The 24575-nt window shown below is 32.2% G+C and overlaps 1 protein-coding gene across 1 annotated transcript; it reads right to left on the reverse strand.

Annotated features, from left to right (window-relative positions):
* Positions 1 to 20671: 20671 nt before the first annotated feature.
* Positions 20672 to 21577, reverse strand: LOC131606518 (non-specific lipid-transfer protein 1-like). Its single transcript, XM_058878731.1, has 2 exons — positions 21168 to 21577; positions 20672 to 20894 (listed from the first exon to the last, which is right to left on the reverse strand). The coding sequence occupies exons 1-2, from the start codon at positions 21509 to 21511 to the stop codon at positions 20882 to 20884; spliced, it is 357 nt and encodes a 118-aa protein (XP_058734714.1). The 5' UTR covers positions 21512 to 21577; the 3' UTR covers positions 20672 to 20881.
* Positions 21578 to 24575: the final 2998 nt, after the last annotated feature.

The raw sequence follows: 24575 nt of genomic DNA on the forward strand, positions 1-24575 counted from the left end.
TGAATGAAGTTGATGATTATGGTATGCGAATTCCAGGTATGATCGAATGTTATAAACTACCCGTACTCACTATATGATCTCTCTGAAGTTGAATGGAATGATTGGTGGGCATTGAATTTTCCTGGAAAGAGTGATACGACCTTGCCCTAGTTTATGCAAAAGTTTCTCTTCTTGAAAACCCTAGCTCTTGCCAATTCTTTTTCCTCTTGATGCATGAATGTGTTGTGTACTTATAAGGGAGTAAATTAGGTTAACTCATGGGCTTGGACATCAAGTAATTGGAGAGAGTGAAATTTGATTGAAAAATTATATTATTTATTTCTAAATTTGGCTAATCTCTCTCCATAACCATGTCAACGAAATTTTGGAACTTTAAGGTTGATCTTTTGGCTTGCATATGATCAAAACCAAGACCCTACAATTTAATCCATATATTTTGTATTTTATTTAATTTATTTGGCTTTTAGTTAAACAAAATCTAAATAAATATAAATAAAAGTCACAAAATTATGGGGATGGTGTTATACCCCAAAATTTGCCCGCATCTTTTTTCAAGAAAACTTCAATCTAAGAATTAAGAGTTTCATATAATCTTGGATTTTCATATCCTGATTTATGAATACTTGGTTTTTAGAATTTTTCTTATACAGTATTTTGGCTCGCTGTTGAATTTATTCTTACGCAAACGCCAAGTACTGTTTATTACTTCACGCACGCTATTTATTTGAGATTTATTTACAGATAAATAGTACTGACATAATTGGTACAGAGTTAAATCTTTTGCAGGCGCATAGTCTGGGGATTCAGACTGTACTGATAACAAGTAAATTATTATGGATTTTGTTTCCCACTAATTTTTGTAATATATTCCATTATTTTCAAAATCTTTTCCTTTCTATTCAAATCTCTTTCTTTCAAAATCAAATCCTAACTTTATTCTATACATCTCTTTTTTCAAACCCTACCATACACTTTCTTTCAAATCCTACTACCACTCAAATTCTCCTTTTATACGGAATCACTTCATTCCCCAACGTCTCTATCTTTCTTTTCATTCTATAAATACTTCTCATTTTTTCCATAAAATCTCACATCAAATTCTAACTCATCTCTCAAATTTCTACTTCATATTCATTCTCTCTTCTTCCCCGACAAAAATGGCGAAGCGGATGGAAATGTGTTTTCTTATGATCATCACCGTCGTGGTGGTAATCATGTCCTTCTTCTGTCTGCATAGCCCTGAAAAATGTGGACCTGGGATGTTGACGCTCCCAATCATCTACATGTTACTGTTTGTAGCATGGGTTATTAATCGTCATTCCTAAAGTTTGCCGTATCTCTTATTTCTTAACGTACCGTTTACTCATTGTACTGTTCATTAAATTATGTAATGTCTGTACTGTCAATATTAAATGTCGTACTATTTATCGTATTGTTGCTTAATTATCCAGATAATATTTTGTGTGTTTTCTACCAGTTAAATATTTATTTTTCTGTGCATTAAATGATTTCCAGGGTTATTATCGGTAATTTTGCTTGCATACAGTACATATTATTTATTTATTACGTCTGTGTTTTTCTAACAAGTCATGTAAATAAATTTTCATCATTAACACAAAACAAAACCAAAAACAAAAACAACAAAAATATTAACTTTGACTGTTGAATTTTCACTTTAACTGCTACATGCCTGAACAGTCAGTTGACAGTCAAACCGCTGACAGTGCAATTCTCCGTGTTTTGTACCATCAATCAAATCAAACTTTTGCATTTCAAAATTCCAAGATTTTTGTTCTAGAAGTCTTCTGAATATCACATGATTAGCAGAGACTCAGCACTGCACAAAAATCAGGTACGCTTAACTGTCTCCTACACAAACAGTCCCTAACTAGGGTTTATTGTTTTTTCCAGGAGAACAAGTTTTTGAGACCTCAAATGGATTTCATGGACCTCCATATATCTCAAAGTACCACCATACAAATTTTCAAACTTCAATTCACTCAGACGCACAGTCAGCAGCTCAAACAGTCAACAGACGACCCGTTTGACCAAAAAAAGTCAACAGACAGTCTAAAATGAAATTTTTTGTCAACATCCATATTTTGTCAAAGGATTCATCATTTGATCATTGGTTGATCATAATTCATCTAGGAAAGATCAAAAATCAACAAAACCCTAAGTTTCAAAATTAGGGTTTTCTCCTAAAAAGTCAACTGAACTTTGACTGGTCATAACTCTCTCATCCTTCATCCAAAAAACTCAAACCAAAGCTCATGTTGAATGAAATTCAATTATCTTTCCAATTCAATTGGTCCCATGGTCATTAGATTCACCATTTGAAAAATTTGGACAAAGACATTACAGGTCATTTTCAAAGTCAACAAAAAGTCACTTTTTTCAAAAGGATACACAAGGAGCATCGAAAATCATTTTGACATGAGACCAAAGACATTGGTTAGAGGACTCTTTGAGGTTTCCAAAAAGTACAAGATCTCCTTCATATGATAAAAATTGAGGGATTTATGCCTTGTTGAAGTTGACCATTTTTTGGGAAAATGCATGAAATCAACATTGATCAAAAATGTTTTTTTTCCAAATGAGACCCAATTTCCATGGTCCAAACATGTTTCCCATGATGTAAAGGGCTTCTCACGACCAAGACAAAGCCCATAGCATTTTTGTTTCTTTTTTTGATTTAGTTTTATCCCATTTAAGATTAAATTAAAAATGGAAAATGGAAGGATAATGTGTAGCTTGAATCTTAAGCATGAGTCATCAAAGGTAGCTTATCTTCTGCAGCAAAAGGAAGTACAAAGCAAGAGAAGTAAAGGAGAGCAAGCTTTGGTCAAAGTTTCAAAGATCTTTAATATTTAAAAATCAAACTTTCAACAAAGCTCATCAATGCTTCTTAGCTTCAATTTTAAGCACATCCTAGCTTATAAATGAAGCAGCATAGTCCACAAAGAAGACACACACGAAATATAGCAAGGGCATATCAAAGAAACACACAAAATTCTCAAAAAATACCTAAACACTTGTAATTTTCGTTTTCTTTGTATAAGCTCATATCAATCTCAAATAAACACTTCAATCTTCTCCTGGGCTATTATAGAACAGGTTCCAATCAATAGTCTTGCTTGTTTGTACATAGAACATGCATAGCCATTCTTCCATATTCCATTAAACTTCCAATTTCAATATCTCATGCTCTAATCCTTTTCAATGTAATATGATGATTTCTATGTGTTCCAAACATGAATTAAAGATGATCCAACGTATCATATATGAGCCATACACCCTAGAGCATCGTGTGCCATTTTTGAACTCTAAAGATGCAAAGCTTTCGTTTTCATAGATGGAGTGGGTTTTAATCAAAACTAACACCACCAATGAACTCAGAGCATCCTAATTAGGGGATCTGGGTTACTTTTGTTGTTTAAAGCTAACATTTTTGCAGGTTATAGGTTCATGCGAACTATGGCGTTGCGACGCAAATTACGACAGTTTTAACCGCCATAATTTGCCTTCAAGAAATCTGCATGGGACGAAGGAGGAAGATGACCACGTGGGCGTCCCTCATTCGCTGGTCAACCAGCATGGGTCCCAGCGTGGACTTTGAATACCTGAATGATTATGTGCTCTGATTTCCATGTGGCTATGATGTAACCTCACCTCACAGCCCTTGGATCCTCTCAACTTTTCATCCAACGCATCAAAATACGCAGCCACACCATAATCCATCATAATCAACCACACATGATCATATCTTTTCTAATTTTCTATTTTATTTTAATTTAACTTCTAAAATTAATTTAAAATAGTTTTAAAAATCCAAAAAATACAAAAAAAATATTTCTAGGTTGATAAATTGTTGTTTTAATTTTTGACACAAAAATATTTTATTTTTCTTAGTAATTAAAATATTTTGTTTAATTAATCAACATATATTTATATATTTGCTTTTTAGTTATTTCAACCAATCAAAAAAATCAAAAAAATTGTTCTTTTTATTAAATTAGGTTATATATATTATAGACTAATTTTACACATATTTAGAATATTTTTCCCTTTAAGTTTTAATTATTTGTATAACTATTTGCATAATTATATGTTAATTAACTTAATAATTTCAAAAACATCTTCAAAAATTCCAAAAAAAATTAGTTTTGTTTTAAAATTAATTAACAAGTATTTTGAACATATTTTAAACTTAATGTTTAGGTTTAAATTTTATTTCCATCTTTTTCTCATTTTAATTAAATTAATCATGCATTAATTCTAATTAAAATCAATCATCAAAAAATCCAAAAATATTTCTTTTATTTTCTCGCAATTTAAATTCATAGATCAAGTGTATAGGTTGTCAAATTCATGTAAATAGCGTAGTTTACATTCCCGCAAAATCGATGTAATAGCGTAGATTTACTTTCCGCATTTTACATTTCCGCATTTTAATTTTCAGTACATATAAAACTGCGTGTATGCCAAAGATTAAAATTGAATCATTAGATCACTAACTTCAAAGATAAAATATCTGAATCAAAACACAATCACGCTTGCACCTCTTAGGGTAATCCCTCTTTTACTCTTTTCAAAATCAAAAATCAAATTCTACTGTTTCAAATGCAAAATCGAACTTTCGTTTACATCCGGTAAAAGGATAGTTTTTTAAAGGAAATAGGAAAAGACCTTATAACTTAGGGTAGACCTCCTAATTTGCTTGCTCAGATCAAAACAAACAAATCTCTCATATATCATTGTTTTTTTCAAAATAAAACTTTCAAAAAGACAATACTTTGTATATATCCAAACGAGGATCATTACGAAGTTAACGTTCTTTTTCAAAAACATATTTTGAAAGATAAAAACACTTTGTATACATCCGCACAAGGATCATTACAAAGTCAATTTACAAAGGTATTTGAAACCACATACAGGCATTTCAAGGCAATAGAAAAGTGATTCAAAAGAAGTGAGCTAAGAAAATTAAAGAGCCCATGGATAACCATGGATACAAAGGGTGCTAATACCTTTCCTTTGTATAACTTACCCCCTTACCCAGAATTTCTTAAAGGTCTTTTTCTGTTTCTTTTATAAATCTTTCCTTAATTGGATAAAATAAAAGTCGGTGGCGACTCTCTGATTTTCAAAAACACAAAAGCAGAAAGAAAAGAGTGTCAGTTCGCGTATCTCTCCGCGAGAGGTACGGTAAAAAACCGAGTGCATGACAGATGGGTTTAGAGGTCCTTTTTTAGGTCATGATCATGTTTGAAGTCCAAAACTTAGGTCCATTAGTCCAAAATCCAAGTTTTGCTCAATTAGGGTTTCATGCATTTCTCAAAGATAGCTCAACTTACACCAACCATAATTTGGTCAATTATTATCATATGAAGGTGTTCTTCAGCTTTTTAGAAACCTCATGATGTCTAGTACAACCACTTGGTGGTCATTTTCCCATTTGGAGCTTTTACCTTCATGTAAACTGTTTTTTGAGATTTTCTTGATGAATCATTATCAACCCTTGATCAAATGATGAATGTGACCTAAAATCCTTGATGTTGACAAAAAATCTTGAGGTTTGACTGTATATTGACCATAGTTGACTTGTAGGTCTAAGACAATCGACTGTTGATCATTTGAGCATTAGACTGGGCAATCTTGCACTGTGAGGCTTAAAACTTGGCATGGAGATGCTTTGAGACATATGAGGTACTATGAAGTCCACTTGAAGCCTTGGAAGTTCCATTTCCTTGAGAGAATCCAAAACCCTAATTGGAAGCTTATTGCTTAGGAGAAGGGTGTGTATACTTAAACCTTATGTAGTTCTTGAGCAACCAGTGATCCTATGAGCTTGAGGAGATGTGTTGAGACAAATTGTTTTGAGTATGTGAGGGAAAATTTGATGGTGCAACAGGAAGAAAACCAAGATACAAGATGTTTAAACATATTATCATGCTTCTGAATCACCACGTAAGGACTCTATGAGACTCATACAGGGAGATGTCATTGAAGGGATGCCTGATGGTCAGGTTGGAGGTCCTCCCAACGTTGAATAACCAATAGTGGGTGAGAAGAAGAAACTCAAAAATATTAGTGATTATGGCATAGTTCTTCCTATTGGGGTTCCTTCTCATATTTTGGAATTTTCACTATTCAAACACATGATATTGCGTTTGGTGAAGCTGATATCGGTGTTCCTCTTAGTTATAAGATGTATGTTCTAGATATTGCTCTCTATAATATTCTGTAGTTTGAGAAATTTGATCTAGTTGCTGGTGGAAATTTGCTTGATGTCCCCCTCGTGTATAGGCCTATAAGAAATCGTCAACTCATTCAAAAGTATTTTGCTGAGGAGACCCGATAAACAAACTTGGGAAATCAAGATGTTGATAAAGATGTGTTAGACATCCTGTTTGACATGTTGGAGACAAAGTCTCAAATTCATAAGGAGAATGATGATGTGCCTGCTGAGAATAATTTTATGAGTGATGATGATCATTTCCATGAAGAAGCTGAGGTTTATATTATTGTATCCTATGTTGGTGTTGTTAATAACCATAGTGAGAAAATAAAATCCACATTAAAAGGAAAGAAGGATTGTGCTATAGAAGATATGGAGAAAGATGTTGAGACATTGTGTGAAGACTCGGTAAGTAGTAATGAAAATATTAATAACATGGTGAATACAGTGTTTAACAAGCACATAAATTCTATGATAGGATTCATAAAAGTGTTTTAAATGATTTTCAATGGTACATGCACTCAAGAAAAATAGGAAAATAGTTGGTGGCAAAAAGATTCCCACAAATGTTTTTATTGCTCCCTTAGACAACATGTCTTTCAATTACGAGGAAATTGCACTGAAGTGGAAGTATTTGTATCACAAGAGGATAGCCCTTGAAACAAAGCTGTCAAAAGAAGATTTAACATTTGAAAAAGGTTGTTCAGCTGCTGGAGGATGTCATTGTGAAAGAAAATGAGAATCTTATGATAGTTCACATTTATGCCAGTGACATCTCAAACAAGATGGTGGAGCATTTTGTTCAACAAATGCAGTTTGAATTTGAGTTGAGCATGGAAGGTGATGTTACCTACTTTCCTAATTTTCAAGTGAGACAAATCAATGACTACACATTTGATTAAAAGTATATATTATGCTGGAAGTACTTGCACTCAGCTGGTGTGGAGTAACCAAATGCTAAAAAATGGTAATGAAGATGTCAATCAAGATGTGCCAGACAACCTATATGACATGTTGGTGACTGAGTTTCCATCTCATAGGAAGGATTAGTAAGTTTCCCTTGTTAATTTTGAAGTGAATAGAAAGATTGTTTAAACAAGTGACTCTAAGACAGATTATGAAGAAGATGTCTTGGACATTAAGCACACTGTAAGGAGAAAGGCTAGTGGGAAGAGAATTATTGTGAATGTCTCCTATGTTCACATGAATAATGTTTTAGTTCATTCTAAATCAAGTGTTCAAAAATGGAAGTATGTTTTCCAAAGAATGGTTATTGGTGAAAGAGAGCTAGGTAAAGAAGCTATTGATTGTAAAGAGATTATGGAGTTACTAAAAGAAGTCGGGTTAATGAAAATTGTAACTGATGTTGTTCCTTGCTATGAAAAGATGTTCAAGGAATTCATTATGAATATTACTACTGAGTGTAATGTTGAAGATATAAAGGAGTATAGAAAGGTGTATGATAGCGTAAAATGCGTGAAGCTTTCACCTTCAATTAATAATTATTTTGATAGAAGCAAGTTTGCAGAGTCTGATAAGGTTCCCTCTTTTGTTAAGATTATGACCAAGGAAAAGGAACCGGGTAGTGAGGAAGAAGAGGAAATTGTAAGTGAGGATGAAGAAGAACATTATGTTGAAGCACTTAAGTATAATGAAATTTTGAAGCTTCTTAGTGATGCTCAGATGTTGAAGATAATGTTGGATGTTGGATCTGTTCATCCTAAGTTGATAAACGGATTTGTGGTTAAGAATGATGGTATTCCTTGTTAGAGCTTCCTATGATACCTTAAGTCTGATACACCATAGTTCATCTGAGACACCTTGGTTCATCTAATACATTGGGACTCATCTAAGGCATTATGACTCATCTGATACATGTTGTTCCATCTGATACTTTGAGATTCATCTGATGGTTGGATTTCATCTGATGCTTTGAGTTTATCTGATGCTTTGGATTTTCATCTGCTTATGGTTTGTCTTATCTGACACTTTTTCTTATCTGGAACTTTGGTAAAGAAAGATCTGACCACACAAGAAGCAAGCACTTGACCATAAGTCAAAATATTCTTACCTTTTTAAAATCTTCTTGTTTTCAAACTTAAAACTTATTCATAATAAACATTGGCTTTGTCATGTGATCGTCAAATATTTTCTTAAACAAACACTAAGACACCTTAAGCATATTAAAATTCATTTCAAAATAATAAAAAACAACAAACTCATTCAAACCTTTTGTGCCTTTTTTGCACTTTTCCTTTTAAAACCTTTTCTCAAAGAATGGACATTAGTTGTTTCTTGAAGTGATGCAACTCCTATACTTCTACAATGATGTTGAGAAGTGAATTACATTTTCCACTTGTATGTTGAGATTTTCCTTGTTGATTAAATCTAAGAAAAATTCTCTATCGAGATGATGCAAATGCTCATTCCTCATAATTTTGGGTAGTATGTTGAGTTTTCCACTCGAACACGACGACATGTCTTTTCATTAAAATTAAACAAAACAAATCTGTGTATTTATTTTAGAGAGGAACTACAAATGCTCTGACTTCCCTATTGCACATAAGGAGTATGTAGGCACAAGATGTCACGTCTTGCCGAGCATAATAAAAATAATTACTTTCTCATCTCCACAATCTTTTTTTTGCAAACAATCTGGTTTTAAGGTAACATCGATTTTCAAATAGTTATCATGGAGTACCATGGATGTGAGGGGTGCTAACACCTTCCCCTTGCATAATCGACCCCTATAACTAGCTCTTTTCTTTTGTTGAGTTTTATCGATATTTTCCCTTTCCTTTGGAAACAATAAAGTTCGGTGGTGACTCTTGCTTAGCGAGTTAAGTAAGTCAATAGCTTAATCTCAATTTTTCTGCTGCAACACTTGGTTATTTGTATAAATTGGTGGCTAAGGTGTTTGATGCTAGGCTAGCATGGGTTATAATGAATTTAATTTCGTCTGAGAAGTCGGCCTTGGTAATGGGGAGGCAGTTGGGGTATGGTGTGGTAGCTTTAATAAGATTTTAGATCTTGCTAGAAGGTCTAGAATAGAGTGTTTTGTGTTTAACGTGGATTTTAAGGAGGCTTTTTGACTCGGTTAGTTTGTATTTCTCGGACTAATTACTGGTGCAATTTGGGCTAGATGTTGGTGAATGGGTGCCCAATGGAGGAGATCATTAGCCAAAAGGGTCTGAATCAAGTGAATTTTGCAAAGAATTGTCCTTTTAGAGTTAATGTGGACATGCCTTTTTGGATAGGGTTAAGGAGTATTTGCATTGTAAGGTGGGTACTCTTCCCTTTAAGTATTTAGGGCTTTTGGTGGGTGCGAACTCGAGGATGAAATGGACTTGGGATCCTTTGGTCCAGCTAGTCTCTAAGAGTATATCTTTTTGGAGGAATAGATTTATGAGTCTCGACCGGAGGGTGGTCTTGCTGAATTCAATGTCGAGTTTTATTCCGGTGTTCCTTTTGTCTTTTATTATAATCTCCATTTCTATTTGGAAAAAGGTTTGTTGGTATGCAGAAGAATTTTCTCTAGGGAGCTCCAAAGGGGGTTGTCATATCCCAAATTTGTCCTACCCTTTCAATTTTATCTAGCATAGGCTTTGAATTTATTTACATCACTTCTATTAGGTTATCTAACACATCATGCATCATTAATCAATAATTTGGCATGGGATCAATAATCTTGAAGTTAGGGTTTCTCTATACTCGAGGCTTTCATCTTCACACAAGCTTTTTTCGAAAGGTTTCCTCATCAACCATGGTTTGAAGCTAGGGTTTTATGCTCATGGTCATTAAGAGTTTCTTCTGTATCAAGCTGCAAAGGTTATTCCTCATCAAAGGCTCCATGGAGCATAAATTAGGGTTTCACTCATTTATACTTGAGTTTGGCAAAGATACCTCAATTAAAGGTGACTTGAATTAGGGTTTGCCTCTACAATCATCATGAGCTACTTCTCAACACTTGAGTTTGTTCATCAATTGAGGTTTGGTTCCATTTTATTTATGATGCAAGTCATTGCTCTAGGATTCATTAGAAGGACATGAATTCAGACATGGAGTTATATATGGTGTTAGCATGGATAATCGTAAAATTTGGAAGCCAAGTTCTAAAGATTTGACTTATGGTCAAAGTCAACCATGGATGGTTGACATTTGACCAAAGTCCATATTAAGCTTGTGGTTTTCATCTTATTTTAGTGCTACTTGATTCAAATGTTGCAAGAATTGGAAAAGATTGGGAGATTTGAAATTCAAATTCAAGATGGAGGGAAAATGAAGGATTCAAATTTCTTTGCAAGAAGTACGTAAAAGGTCAACATTGTTCCATTACAAAGGAAAAAGCCATTCACATTACAAATCTCCATTGTCCAATACAAAACATATTGAAAACTACAAAAGAATACACTTTTTTAACCTAAGTTGACTTTTGGTCAAATTGTTGACTTTTTGGTCAAACAGTTGACCAAAGTCAATATCTAATCCTAAAGACCTACACTCCTATGGCAAGACTCCAAAGCTTTTCCATTCATATTCATTTTGTTTCTATGTCGCACCATATGTTGTTTTCAAATACATGCAAAAGTCCATGTCAAACTATGAACAAGCCATCTGACTTGCTCCCAAGTCAGTCAGTCCATACCTGCAGAAAAAGAAAAAAAAAACATCACCAAAACACGTACTTCTATCCAATACATCACAAGAAATTCACCTCAAACCTTGTCCATAAGCATATCATAGAATACAAACAATTGACAACACATGCATACATGATAATAGTTCCAAATACACAGGTCCTAGCACCTCTCACATAAACACCATAAACATAACTTAAACTATTGGCCAGCCATTCCTAACAATGTGTCATAAACCAGTCCATAACATACATGCACATTCAATTCAACGCAGCCATATATCATGCATACAATTTCGAACAATACACCATCCAAACATCCTCATATGCACCATGGCAGTTCAGCAGTCCAACACCTATTCATGCACTTAAAACTATCATGTTCATTCATTCAAAAGCAATGCAAATTGTATACACCAGTCACAACTTAGTTATGCCACAAAAACCTGTAGCAGAACACGCACCATCATTCCACAACATTCACTCACACCATTTTTCTGCACTTTACTCACACCATTTAACTCCACCTTCACCGTCGTTGTCTCTTGTCGATTGATTTTCGTTTCTTTCATGTTCTTCCGACCTTTTCTTCATTCCAAGTTATAGACGATGCTCCTTTGAATCGCTCCCCTAAGATAATGGTTTGAATCCATGCTTTTTCACCGTTTAATCATAGATTTAGTATCCTAGGGTTTTCCATTTGATAGTAATCCTAAACGCACCGTTCCACCTTTTTGGTTAAGCTAATCTTATTTTTCGTTTCCTTTCCATTTTTCTGAGAAATAAATTGGTGTGGGCTCAAGGCCTACTAGATTACTATCCCCACCCCAATTCTTACAGGTTGAAGCCAAGAATCAGTGACATGGGCCTATGATGCACCATGGGCCCAACACCTCTTTACTTGGCCAAACACACCTAATTTCAGACTTACAACCCCTGTTTCATTAGTTTTCTTTAGAGTGTGTTTGGATGAGCCAATTAAGAATTTTTAAAGAATTTAAAATTCTAAGCAATTTAAATGATTCAATTGAAATTCATTCAATTTTAAATTCTTTTGTTTGGGTGAAGTATTAAAATGATTCATTGTTAAATTTTTTTGGTCATTTTCATCAATTTTAAAAATTTTGGGTCAAATTTGAAATATAAAAAATAGGGACTGGTTTGCAATTTTTGAAAAATTTAAGGGACCATTTTGTAAATTTAGAAAATTATTAGGGACTTATTTGTAATTTTATGAAAATTTTTGGGATAAATTTATAATTTTAATAAAATATTGGACCATTTTGCAAATTTAGAAAAATTAATAATAGACAATTTAACACTCAAGTTATGGAGCAATTTCAAATTCTTTACTTTTTGGTGTCATTTGAAATTCTTTAAATTTAACTTGATTAAAATACTTCATAAATTTACATCATTTTAAAAATTCTCCATATTTTTCATCAAAACAATGGATTTTGGTCAAATCATTTTTAATTCCCTAAAAAAATTATTTTCTCTCATTAAAATGCTTCATCCAAACCAGGGCCGTCTTTGAGGGCGTGCAAAGCGGGCTACCGCACAGGGCCTCAAATTTTCCAGAGTTAAACTATAGCAAAATAGAGCCTCATAAAATATCAGGTAGGTTAAATCATGAGTACAGAGGGCCTCTAATAATTTTTTATGGTTAAATTGCGGCTAATCTACACAGGGCCTCCAAAAACTTGTGACGGCCTTGATCCAAACACACTCTTAGAGTGTGTTTAGATGAGGTAATTGAAAATGTTTAAGTAATTCAAAATTCTTAGCAATTTTAATGATTCAATTGAAATTCATTCATTTTTAAATTCTTTTCTTTGGATAAAGTATTAAAATGATTCATTGTTAAATTTTTGGGCCAATTTCGGAATTTTAAAAGATTTTGGGCCAAATTAAAAATATAAAATATAAGGACCAATTTGTAATTCTTGAAAATTTCAAGGGACCAATTTGTAAAATTTGAAAATTATTAGGGACTTATTTGCAATTTTAATGAGGGAAATAAATTTTTGAGGGAATTGAAAATGACTTGATCAAAATTTATTGTTTGGATAAGAAACATGAAAAATTGTTAAAATGATCTAAATTTATAAGGTACTTTATTCAAGTTAAATTTAAGAAATTTCAAATGGCACCAAAAAGTAAAAAATTTGAAATTGCTCCATAATTTAAATGTTAAATTGTTTATTATTAATTTTTGAAATTTTGCAAGATAGTCCTTATATTGTATAAAAAATATAAATTTACCATCAAAATTTTAAAAAAAATTGCAAATAAGTCCCTAATAATTTTCAAATTTTATAAATTGGTCCTTATATTTCATATTTTAAATTTGGCCCAAAATTTTTTAAATTTACAAAAATGGGCCAAAAATTTACGAAAATGGCCCTCTTTCTTCTCATTTTCTTTTGTACATAAAACTAAAATCTTTTCTTAATCAAATTTCAAAACACATAAAAATGTGATACGTATATATACATCATGAGCCTTAAGTACATGTGGAGTACTTTGAATCCGAGACGTTTGACTCGATCATTCAAAGTCTCTAATGTCTTAGACTTTAGTATTATACGTATCTCAAACTCTTTTAAAATTAAAGGAGGAAATGTTCAAGTATATCTAGCTTAAGGAAATTACTTGAGATAGCTCTCCTACCAAAAACACTTCAACCAATCTAAATCATTTTTCCTCTTGACTTTTATCTTTAACCTTTTCATAAAAGGGTAAGTTATTTTCATTCTAACGCATTGAAGGCCGTGTCTAATGCTAGAGTGCAAGGGTTAACGTCGCCCATTAAAAAATACAAAACAAACAAAAAACACTTAGGAAGAACTATGAGGCTCTGATTTTTCTATTGCACGTTAGGGATACGTAGGCACAAGTTTTAGAAAACCATGGCGAGCACAATAATTTAAAACCCTTTGTTTTCCTCTTATTAATTCATGCATTGCATTCCTCTAGCAAGTAAACATTATATACAACACACCATGTGATTAGAAACAACAAGAGTGGATCTTGTAGAGTACTACGAAAGTGAGGGGTGTTAATACCTTCCCCTTGTATAATCGACTTCCGAATCCTTCTCTTGGTTTCAATGAATATATCTCATACTATATTCATCTACCAATTCAAAATAACATAATCAACATATGCTATATGAAATCCAATAACTAGGCAACATAGCCTTCAACATAATATATCCAAAATATCATGTCAAAACACAATAAAGATAATAAATATCCAAACATCTATTAACATGAGTTCAAAATCCACCAGTGTTACATGATTAGAGCATTTGACTCACTACCTAAAACAAAATGAAATAACCGATAAGCTCCTCGGCTAAATCCTCGTGCAAGCACGCTACTCGCCGGAACCTGCGCGATGTTACCATGAACATCATTCAAACAAAAGGGTGAGAATTCACATCACAATGAATACATAATATACGAACAACGAACAATGAATATAGCATACAATAGCATTATCATTAGTCACTCTTCATAATTTGAATAAGTTCTACAATTATTGCACATAATACAAATACCAATCCCACACGAGTAAAACACATTCATTCAATTAATCACATAACACATAATGCGACTCGAAATGAAAGTAATGTGACTCATGCATGTGGTACCATTGTGAGCTTCAAAACTCACCGCTCCCGATTAAAACCAGAGCCATGCTTCCGATCCAGGCAAGACCAAAGCCCTCAAAATATGAACATTTAGTTCACCGCTTTCGAATCCACAAAAGGAACAAAGCCGCCTCTATTTCCACACAAGGATCAAAGCTAAACGGAGTACAATATCCCCATGTATGCATGTACAACATTACACAACATATGCAATTAAGATTTTCACACAACCTTAATTATCCAAGCATATCACATAATTCGCACAACTCAAATTATTCACCAAAATGTTGCACAATACTCATTAATCATCATTATAACATATAACACACAAGTCAATTCATGTTACTCACTCCATTCACAAATTCACATCATACATATACCAAAACACAAGTATCATGTATCGATTCATTTTCGATTCAAAACCTATCCAAACATCATTGAATAAATTATTAAAATGCAAGGAAATCCATCTAAAATCATAATCATACAGGATCCCAAGCCCAATAATCAAATTTCCAAAATTTCATAACAGACTGGCGCGACACGTCCTGTCTCCCCCGCGGCGCGAGTCAAGTCAGTGAGTTTCGCGCGGCGCGACCAAGACATCTCGCGGCGCGACTGTGTAATTTTTGAAAAAAAAACTCAATTTTGACAGCATTCCAAAAATCGTTTTTAAGTCAACAAAACTCATCCAAACAGTAGTCTAACACATATATAGGGGTCCTAAGCATGTTTTTATTCATGGGTTAACATTTAAACATCATTAAACATGATTAATCTCACAAATGCCATGAATTTTCATCAAACCCTAACATATGAAACTTATAAAATAGAGAGACGATTACCTAGTATACAACTACTCATTGCATACATATATATTCAAGATAATGAAGATTCTCTCACTTACCTTAAATCAAAATCCTTCTTCTTCAAGATTTCCCCCAATTTGCTCTTTCTCACTCTTTCTCCTCTCTTCTCTTCTTACCAAATGCTAATGTTATGAAAATGACCTAACTCAACTCTTACTATCTCCTTTCTCTCTAATTGGGCTTAGTAACACTTACTATCTATTTACCTCTATTCTAAGTTTTTAGGCCCAATAGCTAGTATTACTCATATACTACTAATAGTCTAATTAATCCAATTAGCACAAAACACCAAATTAAATAATTATCACACCAAATAATAATTAAATAATTATACTACTAATAAAATAACTGTTGCACCCCAATTTTTGACCTCTAAGATCCCATCATTTTCTAAGTGTTATGATCATTATTGTTATACCCCAAAATTCGCCCGCGTTCTTTTTTTCAAAGAGAAGTCAACAGACTTCTGTCTAAAAATTTGGAGTTTTATACAATCTTGGATTTTTATTTCATAAATATCCTGATTTTACAAATACTCAATTTTTAGAATTTTTTATACAGTATTTTGGTTCGCTGTTAAATTTATTCTTACATAAACGCCAAATACTGTTTATCACTTCATACACTATTTATTTGAGATTTATTTTCAAATAAATAATGCTGACGCAGTTGGTACAGAATTAAAATTTGCACCATCAGCGCAATTCTCCGTGTTTGTACCATCAGTCAAATCAATTTTTCGCACTTCAAATATCCAAGACTTTGTTCTAGAAGTCTTCTGATAATCACGTGATCAACAGAGACTCGACACTGCATAAAAACCAGGTACGCCTACTGTCTCCTACACAAACAGTCCCTAACTAGGGTTTTTGTTTTTTTTCAGGAGAACGAGTTTTTGAGACCTCAAATGGATTTCATGGATCTCCATAGATCTCAAAGTACCACCAGGCAAATTTTCAAACTTCGATTCGCTCGGACGCACAGTCAACAGACGTCCAGTTTGACCAAAAAGTCAACAGACAGTCAAAAATGCAATTTTTTGTCAATATCCATATTTTGTCAAAAGATTCATCATGTGATCAATGGTTGATCATAATTCATCAAGAAAAGTTCAGAAATCGACAAAACTCAAAATTGCAAAATTAGAGTTTTTTACCTAAAAGTCAACTGAACTTTGACCGACCATAACTCTCTCATAATTTATCAGAAAAATTCCAACCAAAGCTTATTCTCAAGGAAATTCAATTCTCTACAAATTTGATGTTGGGACCAAGGTCAAGAAATGCTTCCGCCTAAGAGATATAAGCCAAAACATTACAGGTCATTTTCAAAGTCAACAAAAAGCAATTTTTTGTCAAAGCCCATATCATCAAGATAACTTCTCCAAATGCAAAAACGCTTCCAAAGTGGCTTGTAGAGGACATCTTGGGATTTCCAAAAAGTAAAAGAACACTTTCATAGGATCAAAATTGAGGGAGATATGCCTTGATGAAGTTGACCTTTTTTGGAAAAATGCATGAAGCAAGTAATGACCAAAATTTGATTTTTTTTTCAAAAAGGCCAATTCTTTTGTGATTCAATCTTGATTCTCATATGTTTAAAGATATTCACAACATATCCATGATTCATGACATTTTTATTTCATTTTAATTAAATTTTATTCATTTAAAGTTTAATTAAAGTGAGATAATTCAAAGATATTATCAAAGATGCTTATGGTTGCCAATCAAGACCAATTCAAGATGCTTAAAGATATTATTGCAAGATTGAAGAGAATAATACTTGAGTGATTAAACTATGGTTAAGTTTTTTAACCTAGCATAAAAGAATATTCCATTCTTTTTCCACAAAATCAATCATGACAATTTCCACTTGCAAGGCTTTATGATCATATCTCTTTGCCTATAAATAGAGCTTCATTTTCTTCATTCAAGAAGAGAAAAAAAGGGGGAGGAATACAAAGAACAACAACAATCACCACAAAGTCATAGTTTAGGTTTATATTTTTGCAAAAGTTTCAAGAAACTTGTAAAAATCAAGGCTCATTCAAATAGCCACTTTCAATCAATTTCAATCACTCTATTCCACTCTTGGGACATCATAGAGTAAGTACAATGTAATTTTTAATATGTAGTAGTGTTAGGAGTTCATGAATTAAAAACTCCATATTTATGCATATTTTCAATTTCTCAAAAAAAATGTTTTAATTTTAGTTTTAAGTTGATAAAATGTTTATTTAATTTTTAACATAAAAATATTTTATTTCTTTTCATAATTAATTTATATTGCTTAATTAATTATTAATCATGTAAATATTGCTTTTTTTTAATTATTTTCAACCAATCAAAAAACTCCAAAAATATTTTCCTTTTAGATTTAGGTTTATATTTTTTTTATAATCTAATTTTTGACATATAAAATAATATTTTTCTTGTTAAGTTTAATTATTTGTATAATTATTTGTTTAATTAGCTTGTTAATTAACTTAAAATCAATTCCAAAAAATCACAAAAAGAATGAATTAAGTTTAATTTGTTTTATATTTATTTTTGTATATTATTTGATATTATTTCTTATCTTTTTCTTTGTCGCGAATTGGAATAAAAGATCAAATATGGCAGAGATTGTATGCAGTTGATTTAAGACTTTTGAAAATTTATCGTGTAGTCGCTATGATTCTATCAAGCTTCTGATAAATTTTCATTAACTTTAAATCCGAGATCATCATTCACTCACCATCGATCTTCACTAACATCGTGGATATACTTGACTAGCTTCAAGATGATTCGCGTGCTAACATACTAACAATTAACTTTAAATTCCGCATTTTATTATATTGTTCTTTATATTTCTTGCTTTATACTGTATTTTATCATTCATCATATTTATATTTATGTTATTTTCTCTTCGTCCATTTGGACATATTATTTATGTTTCTGTCATTTTTTCTTAGTCCATTTGGACATATTATTTATATTTCTGCTATTTTTTCTTTGTCCATTTGGACATATTATTTATATTTCTGCTATTTTTTCTTTGTCCATTTGGACATATTATTTATATTTCTGCTATTTTTTCTTTGTCCATTTGGACATATTATTTATATTTCTGCTATTTTTTCTTTGTCCATTTAGACATATTATTCATATTTCTGCTATTTTTTCTTTGTCCATTTGGACATATTATTTATATTTCTGCTATTTTTTCTTTGTCCATTTGGACATATTATTTATATTTCTGCTATTTTTTCTTTGTCCATTTGGACATATTATTTATATTTCTGCTATTTTTTTTGTCCATTTGGACGTATTATTTATATTTCTGCTATTTTTCTTTGTCCACTTGGACATATTATTTATGTTTCCGCTATTTTTCTTTGTCCATTTGGACATATTATTTATGTTTCCGCTATTTTTCTTTGTCCATTTGGACATATTATTTATGTTTCCGCTATTTTTCTTTGTCCATTTGGACATATTATTTATGTTTCTGCTATTTTCTCTTTGTCCATTTGGACATATTATTTATGTTTCCGCTATTTTCTCTTTGTCCATTTGGACATATTATTTATGCTTCCGCTATTTTTTCTTTGTCCATTTGGACGCATTGTTTATGTTTCCGTCATCTTCCTTTTGTCCACTTGGACCATATTTTTACCTTTGAGCTAAAACATTAATAATCAAGATAAAACTTAAAAAAAAGCACTTTGCACACTTGCACCTCTATGGTTTTCCCTCTTATTACTTTTTTTTTAATCATACCATCATTTAAGGAAAGTATTAAATGCATAGGAAAGATCTTATAAATTGAGAGTAAGTAACTCCTAATTGCTTGCTCAAACACTTTCATTTTCAAACAACGTATTTTCAAAACTTCTTATCTATTTTCAAAACTTTCATCTGGTATTTGAAGGGCATTATTCCCGGTGAAACTCTTCAGAGACCTATGTGACCTATTGTCCATCTCCACTTCTTCTATTTTCAAATCAATAAAGCATTTAAACAAAAGTGAGCTAAGCAATTAAGAGCCCATGGATAACCATGGATACAAAGGGTGCTTAAAACCTTCCCTTTGTATAACCAACCCCCCGAACCCAAAATCTGTCAAAAGGTCTTTCCTGTTCTTTTATTCCTTTCCTATTTGGATAAAATAAAAGTCGGTGGCGACTCTTGCAAAAATCAAAAAATCAAAAAAAAAAAGAGCAAGGAGTCAGTTCGCCTCAAAAAACCGAGTTACAATAACTATTAAATGAGAAAAAATAGAAAAATCGGGATGTTACATTCAATGCCGCTTCTGTTATCTAATATAAAGTGTTTAGGTGAGGTTGAAGTTTGGGGTATTTTATTTATTTGTGGGTTTAGGGAAAGGGAAGTTGGTGTCTTTAGGTCTAGTCTCGATGTGAAAATCAGTGGTCTGGACTATTTGGAATAGGTGAAATAAATTTATTTGCATACATGATTGCTTGATGGTTAATCAATGGATGTCTTCGATTATCAGTTTGGTGTGGAAATGGGTTCAAGCTCATACTTCGAGTTTTGTCGTTGCTCTACTTGATTGCGAGCAGGATTCGCTCAAGTGGATGGATATTTAGGAGTGTGATGGGTGGTCATTTGTCCTCCTTTTATTTTGAGAGGTGCTCGAGTTCTCGTTTATCCAACTTGCTCTCTTCGAAGATGTGTTATACTTGTGGCTGGAGAATAGATCGGATTAGAAGATGGCCGACATTTTCCTCTTCTATTGAGAGGTTTAGTAGTTTGTTTTGGCGTGTTGCTGTTCTTTTTTGCTTTGTTGTTGAGGGGTTGTCCCCTTTGTGTGGTTTTCTATGGATAGGGTGTCCCCGATTTTGTCTGATTTTATTGTTTTAGTGCAACGTTGTTATTCTTGATTTTTTTTATTTGTATTTTTGTTAACTAATTTTTATTAATATATGATTTCTCCTTTTTATTAAAAGAATCAATCTTCATAAAAACAATTATTTCAAAATAAAATCTTATGTTTTTCTATTTCAGCTTACTCTTTAACTATTTTTTAGCTATTTTTTAGTTGTAAAGAGTTGTATAAGTCTTTCCCTTGTGTCCTAGTGTCCCTTATCAATTGTGAGTGAATTGAATTTTAGTTGGTTGAGATCGATTCCTTAACTAACAAGTCAATAATGTATCACTTTCGTTTCTACGCGTGTGTAAGATGTCTTGTTCTTATACAGTAATATTATTATGCCCTAATAATTTGGAAATTTGGAATGAGCAAGAACAATAAATAGTGCATGGAATAATATATCATATGTCTTTATTACATTTACCAATACCACAAACAAACAAGGAAATAATTCATTGCACACCACAAAAACATAAGGAAACTTGCATAAGTTGAGCCTTCATTGCTCTTCATTTATTTAATCATACTGCTAGTGCTGGTAATATTGAAGTAGAAAGAAGTGCCATGCTATCTCCTTCTTCCTCTCATTTCATACACACTCTTTAGAGAGTGATGCTACAATACATGAAAAAAAAAAACCAATTAATTAGGTTAAATTATATCATCATTTTCAAAGAAAATAAGAATATGTAATGAAAAGAATCAGTCATAAATCCAAGAGCACTTGTATCAGATGTTAACAAATTTCTTCCACATAATTAGTGGTTCTTAGTTCGAACTCAACTTTAAATTGAGTTCGAACTCAATTTTAGATACACAACAGTGTTAAATTTTTTTGTGTCTGATTTCTACCAAAAAAAAAAAAAAAGAATGAGATATAAAACGTACCCACTACAATCGGTATCAGGGCCAAACTTGTAGGGAAGGTTAAGACTGCATTTAGCAGAGAGAGTACCGGCGTTGGTGTCATTCAAACCAGAAACGAAACCAGCAGCACTCTTCAAGCACTTGCAAGTGGCTTGACGGTCGGCGGTAGTGCCAGCCGTCCCGTTAAGCTTCTTTGCTCCAAAGCAGCATAGTTTCGAGGGGCCACTGCCACCCTTAAGATAAGAAAGGCATGGAGTAAGGTAAGCACTAACCTTGATGCATGAGACGGAAGTTACTGCTATTGGTGCAGTAATAACCACCATGCACATCAATGCAACCACACAAGAAACTCTCATGCTTGCCATTGCTTCTCTAGGGAATGGATTGAAATAGAAATATTGAAATTTGCTTTTGCTTTTGCTTGATGAGTATAAGTGGTTCTAGGTGTGGGTTTATATAGAACTTAAGAGAGGAGGTCTTTGGTATGTGTTTGGTTTTAAAATAGATTTTTTCTTGTTGCACTCAACAAAAATATCAAATTATACTCAACTAGAATCTTACGTGAATTTAATGTAAATCTAAGTGAATTAGGTATGGGTTGATATTATAAGGGTGCAAGTGATTATTAGAATGTGTATATTAGAATGTGCAAGTGAATTTTATATTAGAGTTTAATTAATGAAAAATTCAGTGTAAAATTATTTTACACTGTCATCCAATAGAAAACTAACAAAGTGTTTTGTCATTAAAAGAACTTTTAATTTAAAGTGTGATTTATTCTGATACAAGGTTGTAATTTGTTGACATTGTAAAATAATTTTACACTGTCAGTGCATGAATCTTTTTCTCTTTATATTATTATTATTATTATTATTATTATATTATTATTATTATTATTATTATTTTTTTTTATTTATTATTATTATTATAAAATTAATTTTTTGAATTTCTTATAAGACACTTTTTGCTTTGCAACATTTAGGTGGTTTAATATTTTTTTATTAATATATTAGTTTACCATTAAAAAATAATAAAAAGTAAATCGTTGCAAACTCAATTTCATGGGTTAGTTGGATACCTACTTATATTATTTATATTCAAGATTGTGACCCATCTTCTAAGAGTGCATGCATAATATCCCACGCATGACCATTTTTGAACGAAAGGCTAGAAGAGGATATAACCAAAAAAAAACGACATATAAATTTAGTGGTTCAACCCTTAACTTTTACAAAGACAAAAAATCATTTTGTATGATTGTAATTTCTAAAAGAAAAAAAAAATTGCAAACCATACAAATTACAAATTTTAGATAAAAATTATAATCCTCTGAAAATGCAATATTTGCATTAAAAAATTTAACTTTTACAAAGACAAAAAATCATTTTGTATGATTGTAATTTCTAAAAGAAAAAAAAAATTGCAAACCATACAAATTACAAATTTTAGATAAAAATTATGATCCTCTGAAAATGCAATATTTGCATTAAAAAATTGCAAACACTTTGAGCAGCTCTAGCCCTAGGGATAGCCCACCAAAGCTACTGTTAGGGCCTCATTTTTTATATTTATATAATATTAGTAAATTAAATATTTTATAAAAACAAAACTTTATAAATTAATTTTATATTAAATAAATAATAACATCTCAATTTATAATAGTAACAATTATTTAAATGTGTATTTAATAATTAAATCATTTAAAAATTAAAGTCGTTTTAAGTTTTTTAAGACTTGTGTAAATTTACTATGGTTAACTACAAAAAATTAATAGACCATATTTTATTATTATTTAATTATAATCAATATTTTCAAGCCCTTTTTAGCCAACAACTTAACCATGAAATTTTTTGGAGTCTTAGCCATAGCCCGTCTTGCACTTTTAAGTTATCTAACATAAAGGAATACTTTGAAATTTAAGTTTTTAAAAAACTTTGCTAATATTTTTTCAGTTTTGATTTTTTTTTAAATGAGAAGTGTACTTAGATGTGTTTTTTTGTGTGTAAGCAAGATATATTAATAACGGAGAACTAAGGGTTCTCCAACCTGTTTACACAAATACGGTATAAACCGACAAAAAGCGAAGATTACACACCAATTACAACTACGACAAAAAGAGCAAAGGATCCTTGCTAAACTCGTAGAAAGAATAATTGGGATGTGTAATTTTCCCACAAAAAGACCACCTCCACACCACGTGCTTGATGTTCCAAACGGTGTTATTTACATTTCAAGCTTCCTTCCGAAAACAACCACCATTCCTAACCAACTAAATAATCCAAGTGGTCGCTAACCATATCACTCCCAACTTCCTAACTTTCACCTTTTTACTTACAAAAAAATAGTGCCAATCAAAAAAACTCGATAAGCATTCTTCAACAACCGTGTCCCCTTTACCAACCCACCTAGCTATCTCATTCCAAATAATTTTCACCACCAAGCAACTAAAAAATAAATGATTACTATTTTCCAAACTATTATCACAAAACAAGCACTTTAATTCTTCCAAAGGAAAATGAATACCTCGAATCTCCAATAAGTCTTTCACCGGTAGCCTATTGAGAAATAATCTCCATCCGAACGCTTTGATTTTGAATGGAACATCCAATTTCCATAGCAACTCAAAAGCACCGTGTCATACCCCAAATTTGTCCTACCCTTTCAATTTTATCTGGCTTAGGCTCATGCATTTCATAGTCTCATGTACATACCCCCATTAGGTCATTAACGTAACTCATGCATTCATTAATCAATAAATTTGGCAGGCGATCAAGGGTCTTGGAAATTAAGGCTTCTACTTCACTCAAGCTTGATTCATCCGGCTATTCTTTAAGTATCGAATGTGAAATTGTGGTTTTAACTGATGGTCACTATGGATTTCCTTCGCATCAAGCTACGAGGGCTATTCTTCATCCGAATTCATCAAGATAGGATCAGGGTCTTTCATCCGAGCTTGTATCCAACAATTGAAAAAAAGGTTAATTACATCAAAGTTAAAAGGTGCGCTTATCAGGTGTTCTGTTTCAAAATACAAGTTAAATTAAACTTTGGATTCAAGTAATGGCATATGGGGTCAATTGTGTTTCGAATTATGAAAAAATTGAGATGCACGCAAGGGTGGAAGTTAAGGAATATTTGTACGAGTTCTGGTCGAGATTTCACCTAAACACGGTTCAAGGTTCATGTCAAAGATGGTTCGTATCATACAAGTTCACCATTCACTCATTCAAAATCTACACATTCAAAGGGTTCAAGGTCCATATATTTAAACATTCATACATTCCAACAAGGTCAAAAGGTCACTATTCACTACAAAAGCCGAAAAAGTCCAAACCATTACAAAGTTCAAATGAAGTCCAAGATTCTACAAGAAACCTATACAAATATAAACCTTGAACCACCTATTCTAAGAGCATATTCAAATAGTCA

This window comes from Vicia villosa, linkage group LG5, assembly GCF_029867415.1.
Source record: "Vicia villosa cultivar HV-30 ecotype Madison, WI linkage group LG5, Vvil1.0, whole genome shotgun sequence".
Taxonomy (NCBI): domain Eukaryota; kingdom Viridiplantae; phylum Streptophyta; class Magnoliopsida; order Fabales; family Fabaceae; genus Vicia; species Vicia villosa.